The sequence below is a fragment of the Narcine bancroftii genome, chromosome 2 (genome assembly GCF_036971445.1).
Source record: "Narcine bancroftii isolate sNarBan1 chromosome 2, sNarBan1.hap1, whole genome shotgun sequence".
Classification (NCBI taxonomy): Eukaryota; Metazoa; Chordata; class Chondrichthyes; order Torpediniformes; family Narcinidae; genus Narcine; species Narcine bancroftii.
In genome coordinates, this window is record NC_091470.1 from 36,920,792 (window position 1) to 36,935,016 (window position 14,225).

Sequence of the window (14,225 nt, forward strand, 5' to 3'; positions counted from 1 at the left end):
TAACATGAAAAAATATTAAAGAGAAACATAAAATCTGCAGTTGCTGAAAATCTTGAGCACACAAAAAATTGCTGGAGGAACTCAGCAGTCAAAGGTGAAATGGTCAACATTTCAGTCCAGGACTCTTCATTGACTCCAGCAATTCTCTGTCTGCTGAAACTGTTAAACTTTCCTTTAACACTAAATTTGTTTTATCCAACAAGATAGAAGAGGATGTTCCAGAAGATTGTCAGCTGAGTGTTCCAGTGCATGGGTGCCCAGAGAAGCAGCTCCCCAAAAAGCTCTTAAACTTCCACTAACTATAGTTTCACAGGAATCCCAGAACTAGCTAATAACCACAGGTAAGAACATCTTTTAAAAAATTATTTCTGGTTTCCTAAGATATTTAAATTAAAATATAGACGTACAGCACGGTACATAACAGCCCACGAGCCTATGCCGTCCAATTACACCCAATTGACCAACACCCCTATGTTTTTTTTAAAGGGTGGGAGGAAACAGGAGCTCCAGGGGAAAGCAGACGTACAGGGAGAACGTTCAAATTCCTTACAGACAGCATGGGATTCGTACCCCAGTCCTGATTGCTGGCACCGAAACAGCATTGCCCTAACCGCTAACCTTGCGGCACCAATATTAAAGTTGAATCCTTGCTGGGAGAAAAATAACCCACTTTTGAAGGCTTAATACACAGAAATTGGCTAAAAGGTTGTTTTTTTTTCCCCCCATTCCAACAAAGTTCAAGAGTCCCGATCTTGAAATTCAGCTGATCCTGTGACAGGAGGAGTGTGATTTCTGAATTCAACTATTACATTTTGAGCTCTCTGACAAACTAGTTGAGCAAAGATAATTGAACAAAAGAGCATGAAGAAATTAATTTTATTTCTGTAAATAACTACACAGACAATAATATTTAAAGTAAGTCAAAGAAAGAAGCTGTGCATTTTTTTAAAAAAGTACATCTTTTATAATATATTGGATATTTGGGGTGAATGTGAAGCTTTTACCAAATAGCTGTATCTAAGGAATACTCACTTTGACACAAGGAAGATAAATAAGGCCACTGAAAGATGTGAGGTTATTGTGTTCTAAATTAATTCTTTGCAGGCGGCCATATTTTTCTGGAGGAGCAAGATCTACAGACCTGGTAGGAAGTATGAAAAAGTCACTACTTTAAATAACAACACTTGCATGTTATTGTTAAAGTAACATTTAAATTTTTTAATATAGCATTTTGTAATATTGCATGGAAATTATCCAATCATTACATATTAGTTTTTCAAATATTGGACAATTGTTCTAATCCTATGGCAACTTAGAAACATGGAATAGAGAAAGACTATTCAATCTCTTCAGTCTGTTATCTTGGAACAGGTTAGATGAATGAATGACCTCTGTGTATCCAAAATATCCATCCCAATCTATGCTGCCTGGAACTGTACACATCATTCCAAGAGGGCTTTGAATTAGGGGCAATAAAATTTTAACATCTTTTTGTTCCCAAGTCTGCTGGATATAAAGACCAATATTCCAATAGATTTTTAAAAATCATCCTCTGTACCAAGGGCTTTTATTTCTTTAGATGTCTTTTGCTTCTAGCAAGTTTGTTCTATTTGCTTTAGCTGCAAGGTAGGTGATCTCATATTTGCCGATGTTAAAATCCATTTATATAATGCCTATTTCCCAGGACTGAGTCACTGACAAACTTGTACACCTGGTTTTATAAAATAATGAATAGCTGTTCTTGTCGGACCCAGCAAGTCACAACCTGCTAAATTTGAGTGCCAAGAAATGTTATTCCCTCTCCTATAGCTCAGCAAATTTCACCGTTTAATTCAATTAGTTTTAATTTTTCAAAACAGTTCCTTGGAAATGTACTTTTGTGTTGACTTCAATATTCATTGCAAGTTTGTAATGTCATGCTCCCTTTTTTGGCGTGCTCACTAAACTTTTGTGCATTTCTTCCAATCATCAGGATTTCTATTACATTTTATCTTTTGAATGTTTTTTCTTTTAATTTTATGTTTATCTGCTTCCAGTTGGCAGATCTTTTGTTCTTTATAATATTTATTTTTGAACACCCCTCTCTGTCCTATTGTACTTATCTGCTTTTGCACATTTCCTCAGTTTATTTTGAACAATTTTAGACTCAACAGTTGGCAAACCTTACCCAAATCTAGAAATACATCTCTCTTTTACAAATACTACATTCAATCCCTTTATGATCACTATTACTTGACTGTTGGAGCATTATGGGACTTTTAATTAAAATTAGCACATTACACAGTACTATGTCAACTAAAACTTGTTCCTTTATTTGTTATACCAGGTCCTTTTTGGCTCTATGACATATCAGACAATTGCAGAAGCCCTGCAGAGTTCTACAAAGGACCTAAAGTGGAAGAATAGTCCACTAGACTCATCAAGCAACAAATGACATAGAAGCACTGACAAAATTATACCTTAAGACAGCATACCAAACTCTCTAGGCATGTCCTGTGCCATTGATAAGATGATCCACAAGAGGGGGGAAATATTAGCAGTATACAGAAGGGGGACCTGAGAAGTTATAGATCCAGAAACAGGTACCACAGTCCAGAAATCCACAAAGACCATCAAACACCCACATACACAAATCCCATTTTATTTTCCCTACTTTTCCATTATCTTCCCCTAATTCTCCCCTAACCTATTGAAGTGCCAGTTGATGAAGTAGACAAAGACGATGTGGTCAAATAATAATCACGGCTTTTATTAGCAGAAACTCATGGTACAATAATGAAAGACAATAGGTGCATATACAGTTATATCCAAGGGGAGTGTCCTTAACAGTAGAGATAATGCACAGCCAATGTTAGTACAGCAAGGCTCACCAGAGAGGAGACAGGCAGCTTTGCAGACATTCACCACGGTCTTCCCCCAGCAGAAGAAGGGTTAAAAATCAAAAGGACAGCTGCTAGGAAAGACTGAAGCAAGTGATACATGGATACCGTGTTTGGCCTTGAGATACTCTAACAGCCAAAATACGCCAGTATCTAGTAAGCAATTGAAATATAATGAGATGTTTTATGAATATGTCAGCCTATCATGTTGTTTATGAATTCTGGTGCTTCGTCTCAAAACAGGTGGCTCCTTTGCAACCTTGGGAACTGGTACAGGTCCTAGGTCTGTAGTGTGGGAAGGACTGGCTTCTGGATCCACTCCAGAATTGCCAGTGTGAGGCAGTGGAGCCTCAGCATGGCCATCTGAAAGCTTACTAGGGGTCACAGGCTTGGGGGAGGGGGGGTGAGTCCAACCTCTCAGGCTCACTCTTTGAGTAGGGGTGCGAGGAAGGGGTAAACCAGGCGAGGCCAGGTCTCTTAGGGGTACAGTGTCAGTAGTCCCGTCTGGGAATTTAACATGAGCATAGTTGGAGTTAGTATGCAGTAGCTGAACTGGTTGGACTAGGGGGTCTTTTTCATCGCCCTAGGGTGGCTCTTCACCAGCACGGTTCCAGGCTCAGATAAACAAGCTGGCCAGTCCACCACAGTTCCAGATTTCCTAGGAAAGGCAAACATAGGTGAGGTGTTTGATTTGTTACAGTACACAATAATGACTGAATAGAATGTAGTGCCTCAGGCAGCACCTCCTGCCACCGGGTAACAATGTGTTTTTAAAACAAGATTAACAGTCTTCCAGATTGTAGCATTAGCCCTTTCAACCTGCCCATTGCCCTGCAGGTTGTAGCTCGTGGTACGGCTGGTGGCAATCCCCTTTCGTAGCAGTTCAGCGCTCATGAATGCTGAGCCTCTATCGGTATGAATGTAATTGGGAAAACCAAAAATGCTGAAAATTCTGTCAAGTGACTTAATTACAGATGCTGACGAGTCGTCAGGGCATCGCAAAGGGAAACCTGGAATATTTGTCAATTACAGTAAGGAAATATACATTTTTGTTGTTGGAAGGTAACAGTCCTTTAAAATCTAAGCTAATCCTCTCAAAAGGTCGGGTTGCCTTGATGAGAGTGGCCTCTGGAGCTTTGAAGTATTGCGGTTTGCATTCTGCACAAACAGGACAGCTTTTAGTCAGTTTCCTGACTTCTTCCAGAGAGTAAGGAAGGTTGTTAGCCCTTATGTAGTGGAAGAATTTTGTGACTCCTGGGTGGCACAGTCTGCTATGGATCTCTTTTAGCCCCTCCAGCTGAGCACCAGCAGCAGATCGTGACAATGCGTCAGAGGGATCATTTAACCTGCCCGCTCTGTACTGGATCTCATAATTATAAGTTGGGAGTTCTATTCGCCAGCGTGCCATCTTATCCTTCTTGATTTTACTTTTGTGTTTAGTACTGAACATGTAGGCTACATATTTCTGATCAGTGACAAGAGTAAATTTTCTGCTGGACAGAAAGTGTCTCCAGTAGTGAACAGCTTCAATAATAGCCTGGGCTTCTTTTTCAATGGCAGGATGCTTAAGTTCAGGTCCGCGTAACGTGCGGGAGAAGAATGCCACAGGTCTTCCCTTTTGATTAAGGGTTCCTGCCAAGGCACAATCTGAGGCTTCAGTTTCCACTTGGAATGGGAGATCCTCGTCAATGGACGAGAGTGCAGCTTAGGCAATATCAGCTTCAAGGCCATTGGAGAGAGAGGAAAAGATTTAGTGCCTAACAGAGGGCGTGCCTTTGTGGCGTAGTCCCGAACCCATTTGCAGTAGTACGAAAAGAATCCCATACACCTTTTAAGGGCTTTTGCTGAGTTTGGGGGTGGTAACTTCTTAAGGGGTGGGGGGGCATTCTTTCTGGGTCGGGGCGGATTTCGCTCTTGACACAATGTAGCCCAGAATGGGTAGCTCTGTCACATTGAACACACATTTGCCTTCATTAAATATAAGGTTGAGTTCTTTAGCTGTTGCTAAAAATTTCTTTAAGTTGTTGTCGTGTTCAGCCTGTGTTTTCCCACAGATAGTGACATTATCCAGATAGGGAAACGTACCCTGTAGCTCACACGTCCTAACAATCTTATCCATTTCCCTCTGAAACACTGACACATCATTAGTGACTCCAAAAGGTACCCTTTTAAACTGGTATAAACCCCTATCAGCCTCAAAGGCTGTATAGGGTCATTCCTTTTTTTTAAAATGGGGATTTGGTGGTAAGCTGCTTTGAGGTTGATAGTGGAGTACACTTTGTATTGCACTGTATAATTAATCATTTCATTGATGCGTGGTAGGGGGTAGGCATCCAGGTTAGTGTAAAGGTTGATTGTCTGGCTGTAGACAATAGCCAATCGTTACTTAGTGTGATTTTTCACAACTACCACCTGGGCTTGCCACGGACTCTTACTGGGTTCAATTACTCCCTCTTTAAGCAATCTCTGGGTCTCAGCTTTGATAAATTCATGATCCTCTTTGCTGTAAGAATGGGGATAAATCACTGAAAAACGAAGGAGCTTTGATCTTTAATGTGGACAGACCGCAGTAACTACCACGGGGGATGGTAAATTTGGGTAGTGGCCCACCGAAATTTAACACTACACTGTTAATCTGAGATTGAATATCTAACCCCAGTACCACAGGAGTGCAGAGCTCTGGCATAATAAAGAGCCACACATCAGCCAGGCAATGTCCCTGTAAATTGAAAGTAACTTTACACTTGCCCCGTACAGTTTTTGTAAGTTCACTACAAGCCATCGCTATCTTTCAGTTCGCTGGATATCTCCGCAAATTTAAGGTTCTGGCAACTCTCTCGTGGATGTAGCTGTCAGCACTTCCTGAGTCTATTAGACAATCAAGAGTCTCACCATTCACCTCCTCCTTCATAGTCGACCGTTCTAGTCTGTAACATCCCCCAACCTTTGGAGTTATCACAGGGGATCTCACCTCACCGTCACTTGAAGTCGATTCAGCCCGCTCGTCTGAAGATTCCCCTTTTTCACAGTTGTCTTCCATTCCTGCAGCTCCAGGACACATTTTCTTAGTACTTTTCTCCTTACATGCTTTAGAAAAGTGGCCGAGTTTCCCACATTAGCTGCAGGTAGCAAATCGAGCCAGGCACTTCTGTCTGGGGTGCCAGCTCTTATCACAGAAGTAGCATTTTTTCAGGAGTTTGCCTTTTTCTTTCCTTCGGGGTTCCAGGACTCCTGCATGTTTCCTTTTCGGTTTCTAGTATTTCACTGGACCGCATGGCACTTCTCAGTGTTTTGGCTAGAGTGACTGCCCAGTCGTAGGTTAAGGGCTCTGTCTCCAGCAGCCTCTGTCGGATGTAACTGGAGTCAATCCCGTTGACTAAAGCATCCAGCTTCAAGGCATTGCGGTGTTGTTGCACATTGACTGCCCTGACATCACATTCGTTCGCCAACGAGTCGAGGGCCAGTGCATAGGCAGCATCACTTTCCCTGGGTTTCTAGCGTCTAGTCAGCAACTGATGTCGAGCAAGCACCACATTCCGTGGCGCTGCATAGTAACCAGTCAGACGTTTCCGGGCTATAGCCAGAGTGGTAGCTCCTTGCGTTATGGCAAAATGGACCTCACCCAGCAGAGAGTTCAGGTGGCCCCACTGTATCACCTCATCGACCACATTGTTTCGAGCCATGTAGTAATCGAAACAAGCAATCCAGTGGTTGAAAATTTCTCTGGCCCTCGGGGCAGACTGGTTGATTATCAGCCGCTCTGGCTTGAGTGCTGCATCCATTTCTGCTAATAAAATTGAAGTGCCAGTTGATGAAGTAGACAAAGACGATGTGGTCAAACGATAATCATGGCTTTTATTAGCAGAAACTCATGGTACATAATGAAAGACAATAGATGCATATACAGTTATATCCAAGGGGAGTGTCCTTAACAGTAGAGATAACGCACAGCCAATGTTAGTACAGCAAGGCTCGCCAGAGGGGAGACAGGCAGCTTGGCAGACATTCACCACACCTATATACTAGGTGTAATTAGCAGTGGCCAATTAACCCATTGACTCACGTGGGTTGGAATGTGGCAAGAAACCAGAGTGCCCTGGAAAAAAAATATGCAGAGTGCACAACTGTTTCCTCAATTTCAGATCCATGATGTCCCAGGTCAAATGTCAGAAAGGATACTGCTTCTTGATTGTCACCTGCTACTCATAGTCAACTGAAAAAGCAGTGCTCCTTCATGTTGAATAACATTTGCAAGAAGCAAAACACTAGGGGCAAAGAATGTCCTCATGTACTCTGATGGGCACAGAGTATCCTCTGATGAGGAATTTATATCTCCATCATCACCAAGACTGAGTTAGAAAAGTCCTGAAAGTCATAAGTTCCCCATTAGGTCTGCAGTAGTGAGCAAATAAACATGGAAGATAAACCTATTTGACCTTGATCTCACCAATCCATCTATTATAGATACAGTATTTCTGTCCATGACAGCATTGAAATCAAATTGTTAAGGGATGAAGTTTTCTTTCAAACCAAGGGCATTCTCCAGTATGTTGTGTCAAACAACAATCCTTCTATACAAGGAAAGATTTGCTAAAGATATGGAATTCTAAACGGGGCATGAGTGTGGAACTGTAGACCATCACTAGCAACAACAATTTGCAATTTTTTGCTCTGAAATACACCTTACCCTATTGCAATCAAGCTAAGGGATTGTAATGATGGAGTGAGCTCAATTCAGGCCATCTGGTTGCAAGAGCAGTGCAAGCAGCATTGGTTGCATTCAAAAATGAGGCCATGACTGGTAAAACTGCAACATATGACAACATGTGAACAAAGCAGTAAAAACTTAAAGCCAAGTGATTCCACAACCAATACTTCAGAGCAAAGCTCTGGAAGTCCTGCCCACATCTAAGATAGTGATTAAGCAGCTAATAGAAGCCAAGCCAAAGAGGAGATGGAGTGTGACATAATGAAACAGGTGAGAAAGGATCAGATTACAACCCATCTGTAGTACAGGAGACCTGCTCTTCAGAACTAGAAGTGCCTCTAACCAATCCTGTTAGCTGTAGCAACTAAGACCTTCATGCGTATACATTTGTAGGGTAATAAAGTCTTCATTCATACATTAGTGTGGTTAAACTTAGCAATGCAACACAGAATCAGTGGATCAGATCCAACAGTTGCCTTCAAATGCAAATTAGATAAATACACTACAAGGATATAAGGAAACGCAAGTAGAACTAACTGGAGTGATTTAAAAAATATCTGGCACAATGGCAATGGACCAACAATCCTCTTCCTGTGAGTAATGTATTCGCAGCAGTGGTCTCACCTGTGAGTCAGAAGGCTGTGAGTTCAAATTTATGCTATTCAATTTTACTATCTCTTGCCACTTTCCACTCAGTTTTAAATGAAGAGTAAAAATTAAAATTAAGGAAGCCAAAAGTCTAATTATGGTCTGGAAAACAATATGGCTCAGAGATTGTAAGAGGACAAAATTAGGAAATGAAAAAAAAAACTCAGGTTATTTTGGATACAAGCAGCAGAATTTCAGAATATTTCAAGTTCATGCAGGGTGAAAGTGCAAGATCAGTTATCAGAATATTGAAACGATGTAAACTCTTTATAGTTATCAAGCTGCAATAATCTGGCAGGTTCATGGCTTTGAAGATGACAGACTGGCAGATTTTCCAGATTAATAAGAAAATTATTTAAATTGTTTCTCCAAAACATTTTAATTCAATTTTGTTTACGTGTTACATAGTAGTATAATGCATTTTCCAATGAACATGATATATTGGAAAGGAATGCAGTAACAAGAACCTGATCAGTATAAAAGGAGCACAGGATCCTTGAGTGTGATGTGATGAGTGCATAGGAATGGTCACCCATTGATCCAGATTCCAAGCCATTAGGATTTTCAAAGAATCAGATAACAGATTATTGAAGTTTTACTGTACGTTAAAATAGCAAAATTCCAAGAAAAATAAATACAATAGCATGTATCCCCTCCTAAAGGGAGAAAACAATTGAAAACTACCACCAGATTTCATAGAGAATTAAATAACGTGACAAATTTCACTTTCATCTGGACACCTGGTGCAGTTGAAAAAGTTGAACACTCCAAGACTTCATACAACTGGACTTGGAAAGGGCAACTGAAATATTGGTGTGCTATTATCTGATTATTTGACTCACAGCTTCATTGTTTGCATTAATGTCTTTATACATTACCTGATTGAAGATTCAGGCAACTCCAGCTTTAAGAGCTCTGAAAAGTTTGAATGTCCAAGTTTCTCTGTAACCATGTCAGAAGTGAGTCTACCTCCAAACAAATCTTTCGCATTATCAATTTCTGATGGTTCCTGCATTCAAATGCAAAACTGGGTATTACACTTCAATATAGCTCCATCCATATGGGAAGACAGAATAATTTGAACAATAAACTCTTGCAATAACTTGCTTCTTAATTTATAAATACAGCTGTACAGTAAACTAATTTAATGTACAAAATTCCTGCAATTTGACAATATTAATTAAACTCATTGTTGTATTTCCAAATCCAACCCAGCCCTGGGATAGCCAACAAACTTATACAAAAATGAAATGGTCTTCCTCAATGAAATTTACAATAGCCTTTCTCTCTTATAATTTTGCAAATACAAACTCTTGATTATTAAAGATTACCCCAAGCCAAGAGAGATCCAATTGACTGTTTTAGAATTCTGCTGGATCCAACATCAAGTCAAATTTATTGCCATCTGTTTGTACAAGTATAACCTAATAAAACGGCATTCTCTGGTCCTCGGTGCAAAAACATGCAGAGACACACAACCAGACATAACACACAAATAGACAAATAATATATATGCAGGACAAGGGTTACATGAATAAAAAAAATAAATAGAGTTTGTTTTGTACAAATGAGAGTCTTGGAGTAACAAATGTAATGGACCAGATAGGAAGTGTCTTTCAAGGAACTTGGAGAAATTGAGCCTTTGGCCACAGCAGTAGAAGATAAAGTTTCACTGTCAATTTGATTTCACATTCACAAAGACAATATGATGGTGTCACTCTCTCAAGACCAGATGCATCTGAACAGGTTCAATGGCAATGATGAGGTCAGGTATAATTATCCTACACATATCTTCTGTAACATATTGTGAAGATCCAACCTGGGAGCATTGTTTTTAAAATTTAGACATACAGGCCCTTGTGGCTCACGAGTCCATGGTGTGCAAATACCTCAATTAACCTACAATCCCCATACATTTTAAAGATGGAAGGAAACCAAGGCACCCTGAGAAACCCACACAGACAAAGGGAGAATGTACAAACTCCTGACAGACAGTGCCGGATCCAAGCTTGGGTCAATTGTGCTGTAATAAATGCTATGATTACTCCAAATGGTGTTCAATTAAGTCTTGATTTATTAGTTGAGTCGGGACTGCAGGTGAAATCAACAGAAATTTCCCACTTCCTTGCTTGCTTTGATTTGATGGGACTACGGGATCCAGAGCCAATGCTAATTTCAAGGACCATTTCCTTCTGGTTGCTTTCCACTATTACACCACCTCTGTTGCATTTTTGCTTTTGAAGAAATGGGACATCAGGGAGGTTATCTGAAAGTCTAGGTGATATATTTATATCTAAACCTGTATTTGACACTTATTAATGACACAATTCCATCAGTTACTATTTTCATACAGACCATCTCACTAAATGATATCAAGTACAGCTTATTTGGCGTTCTTTATACTCAAATAGGTGAACTGTTTGTAGTCTGCATATTTCAGATAGGCTTTTTCAACATGGTAATTGGAACAACTATTTATTGATGCTTCCTTTACAGTATTTGCAAATATAAAGATCCACTGTAGAGGGCACTGTACTAACATAAATGTGGGACAACTATGTCTAAAAAAGAAAGGTGGAAGCTATTCCTTTGCCACAATAGCAAAATTCTGGCCAATATTTCTAAATGATAATAAAAGTAAAATTTCAAACAATTTTTTTTTAAATAGAGGATGTAATTAAACCAGCCATATGAATGTAATGCACTAACTATAACACTAACTAGAACACTAATGCACTAACTAACTATAATGTAATGCACTAACTATAACACTAACTATAACACTAATGCACTAACTAACTATAATGTAATGCACTAACTATAACACTAACTAGAACACTAATGCACTAACTAACTATAATGTAATGCACTAACTATAACACTAACTAGAACACTAATGCACTAACTAACTATAATGTAATGCACTAACTATAACACTAACTAGAACACTAATGCACTAACTAACTATAATGTAATGCACTAACTATAACACTAACTAGAACACTAATGCACTAACTAACTATAATGTAATGCACTAACTATAACACCTTAAAGAAGGGCCCAGGCCCAAAATGTCAGTAATATGTCTTTACCCACCCCACCCCCCATGAGCACTGAGAGACCTGATGAGTTCTTCCAGCGTTTTTACTACAATCACAGCATGCACATATTTTTGTGTTTCACTTCATAATAACATAAATGCCAGTTTTATGAAATGTTAAGTAAGATACTTCTGACTGTTGTTACAAGATCAAACCAGCAACCACAAAGAAGGCAGATCACACAGGGGTAAAGATGAACAATTACTTTATTAACAACAAATTCACCTTCAAACTTTAATTCAAAATCCCCCCTTTTATAACAATGCCCACAGGTTACTATGCAAATTTCTATAACAGTGCAAAACTAATAAATTCCCCAGCCTAAATATAACATATGTAATTAAAGTCTAAGTTATATTTCCAACCAGCCCACAGAAAAACTTAGACACAAAACAAACACAAAACACACAAGACTCACAAAACTTCGATCTCAACCAAAGCAAAGATCATAAACAAAATTCAATTTGTTTGGTAAACTGAAACCAAAAGATCTTTGAGAGAGAGCACAAAATTTGAAATTGTCTTCTTGAGAAGCTTGCAGAGAGAGGAACCACTGGCTTGGACTGGATCCTTCTGGCTGCCTTTGGAATGTTCATCCTTTTTGAAATCCCAACATTCTAAACTGTCCTCCAGACCATGACTCATGCTCTGGGCCTCCAGTGGTGGTTTATCGTCCAAGTCCAGAAATTTTTATATCATTTTCTGCACATGCTCAGTCCATCTCCCACTCTCTCAGCAGTCCACCTTCACCTTGGCTCTCTAAGGCAAACTGTCACTTTTTAACATAAAACCACACAACACATAGGCCAATACTCAACACGGAACTCTATAACACTGTCTACTGAGCTTCTGCTGGGGAGACTTTCTGCACCCCCCTCCAGGTTCAAGACCTGTGTTTCTTTCCATCATGTCCTTCGATGCATTTGGTGGAAAGTTTGGTGCATAATCCAATATATTCAACTACATAAGAAGGTGTACAGTGTGTTGGCCTTCATTAGTCAAAGGATTGGGTTTGAGAGCCATGAGGTAATATTGCAGCTCTATAAAACTCTGGTTAGGGTACATTTGGAATATTATGTTCAGTTTGGATGGCCTCATTAAAGGATGGTGTAGATCATTTGAAGAGGATGCTGAGGAGATTTACCAGGATGTTGCTTGGATTGGAGGACATGTCACATGTAGCAAGGTTGAAGAGTTAGAGCTTATCTCTTTGGATAAGAAGTATATAAGACTATGAGGGGCTTAGAGAGGGTGGATAGCCAGCAACTTTTTCCTGGGATAACAATAGCAAATGCCAAGGAACATCAGTTTAAGGTGATTGGAGGAAAGTTGAGGGGAGTTCTCAGAGGAATTATTTTTACTCAGAGTGGTGGGTGCCTGGAATGCATTGTGGGAGTTGTGGTTGAGGCTGGTACAATAGGGACATTTAAAAGGCTCTTCGATAGGCACATGGATACAAGAAAAATAGAAGGCTATGGCTGTGATTTAGGGAAGTGTAGGGGGCAAAAAAGGCCAAAATTTAGTAATTCATTTACTTATCTTGTTAGGTCGGTGTCCTGTTTGGTTCCTGAGATTGTCATAGGCATTACAAGTTAGTTTTTACTTTCTGCAGTCATCTTTGTTGTTATACGCATGTGTGGATCCAGGAGCATGAGCAGTGCGTTCGATGTTGGAGTGCTGACTAGAGCACGTGCAGTGTGTTCGGATGTTGTAGTGCTGGTTGGAGCATGCGCAGTGGGGCAGAGTACGAATCAGGAATTTAGATAGAATATAAAACATGGCAGTGACTTAAAGAAGAGTGAGTGAGATCGGCATAACTTTAGTTGGCTGTGATCATAAAAGTTACTGGAAGTTTATACAGATGTTATTTACAGGTATTTCATTTCAATGTTAAAGATAATTTCAAGTTCATGTGTTGTAATGAAGGATTTAAATACATCTGGACTTATATTGAAACTAATTGAAAATATGTCACTAATAAATGCCTCACTTAGCCTTCAAGTGAATATTTATTGGATCGAAGTTTCTATATTTAGAAAACTAAAGTTTATTGTTTGAACCAAAGATTGAAGATTAGAAGATAGAAGAAACTTTCTGTGCTTTGGATTGATATTGAAAGTTATATGTCAGTCATCTTGGAAGTGCCTTGAGTTGGGGGCAGTTTGTAATCCAAATCCATCCTCTATGAGTATTGGCAAGAGAGTGATTTAAAGTAATCTAATAGCGAAGTGTCTTATAATTACGTTTCATTTCGTGAAAATCAGAAATATTATTGACGGATGCTGCTGTGGAAACGACAACTGAATATGAAGACAGCAATGTGGAAATGGCAATGATCAAACTAACATTTGTGAGGGCATCAGACCAGATCCCACTTTTGACACCATGTTCCATCTTGTATTCGTATATGTGAGTTCTTAGACAACACATGGATGAAAGTTTATTTACTTTAAAGTTGTTGTAAACAGCACTCAAATATCAACATGTTACAGTCTTTAAATTGGTAGCCTTAAGTCTGTGGACTCTTTCTGTGCATTTGTGAAAAGTTTGAACACAGTTTGGATTTTGCTGCCATTAGTCCATTGGGGACTGTTGATTTGGCTTGTGTTATGTGTGCTCAAAAGATAGTGGAACAAGATGAATAAAAATGGCTGAAGCAGCTGCTAACTTTGCTATTAAGGAGCAATGTATTAAAGACACAAAGGTTGTGGACCTTAGAAAAGAACAAAGCCATCGGAAATTAGATACAAGTGGAAATAAAGGAGTTCTCATTGAAAGACTGAAGCTGGCAAGAGATGAAGCCAAGGCTTCAGTTGATGAGAATGAAGTCATTGCAAAATCATTGCAAAAGACGACAACTGAATATGAAGACAGCAATGTGGAAATGGC

The 14,225-nt window shown here is 39.5% G+C and overlaps 1 protein-coding gene and 1 long non-coding RNA gene across 9 annotated transcripts in view; one reads left to right on the plus strand and one right to left on the minus strand.

Annotated features, from left to right (window-relative positions):
* Positions 1–14,225, minus strand: part of lrrc9 (leucine rich repeat containing 9) — a 168,586-nt gene that overhangs the window by 60,247 nt on the left and 94,114 nt on the right. For all 8 annotated transcript variants that reach the window (XR_011351144.1, XM_069916304.1, XM_069916303.1 and 5 more), the window contains 2 exons: positions 9,114–9,244; positions 1,033–1,141 (listed from right to left, as the gene is read on the minus strand). Coding sequence is in view for 7 of the 8 variants with exons in the window: in XM_069916304.1 (XP_069772405.1) it covers positions 1,033–1,141; positions 9,114–9,244 (240 nt within the window). In the remaining variant the exon portion in view is untranslated. The remainder of the gene's footprint in view (positions 1–1,032; positions 1,142–9,113; positions 9,245–14,225) is intronic.
* Positions 210–4,747, plus strand: LOC138753384 (uncharacterized). The gene is made up of 3 exons (XR_011351148.1): positions 210–341; positions 1,105–1,144; positions 2,327–4,747. It is a non-coding gene; the product is annotated as an uncharacterized lncRNA (long non-coding RNA).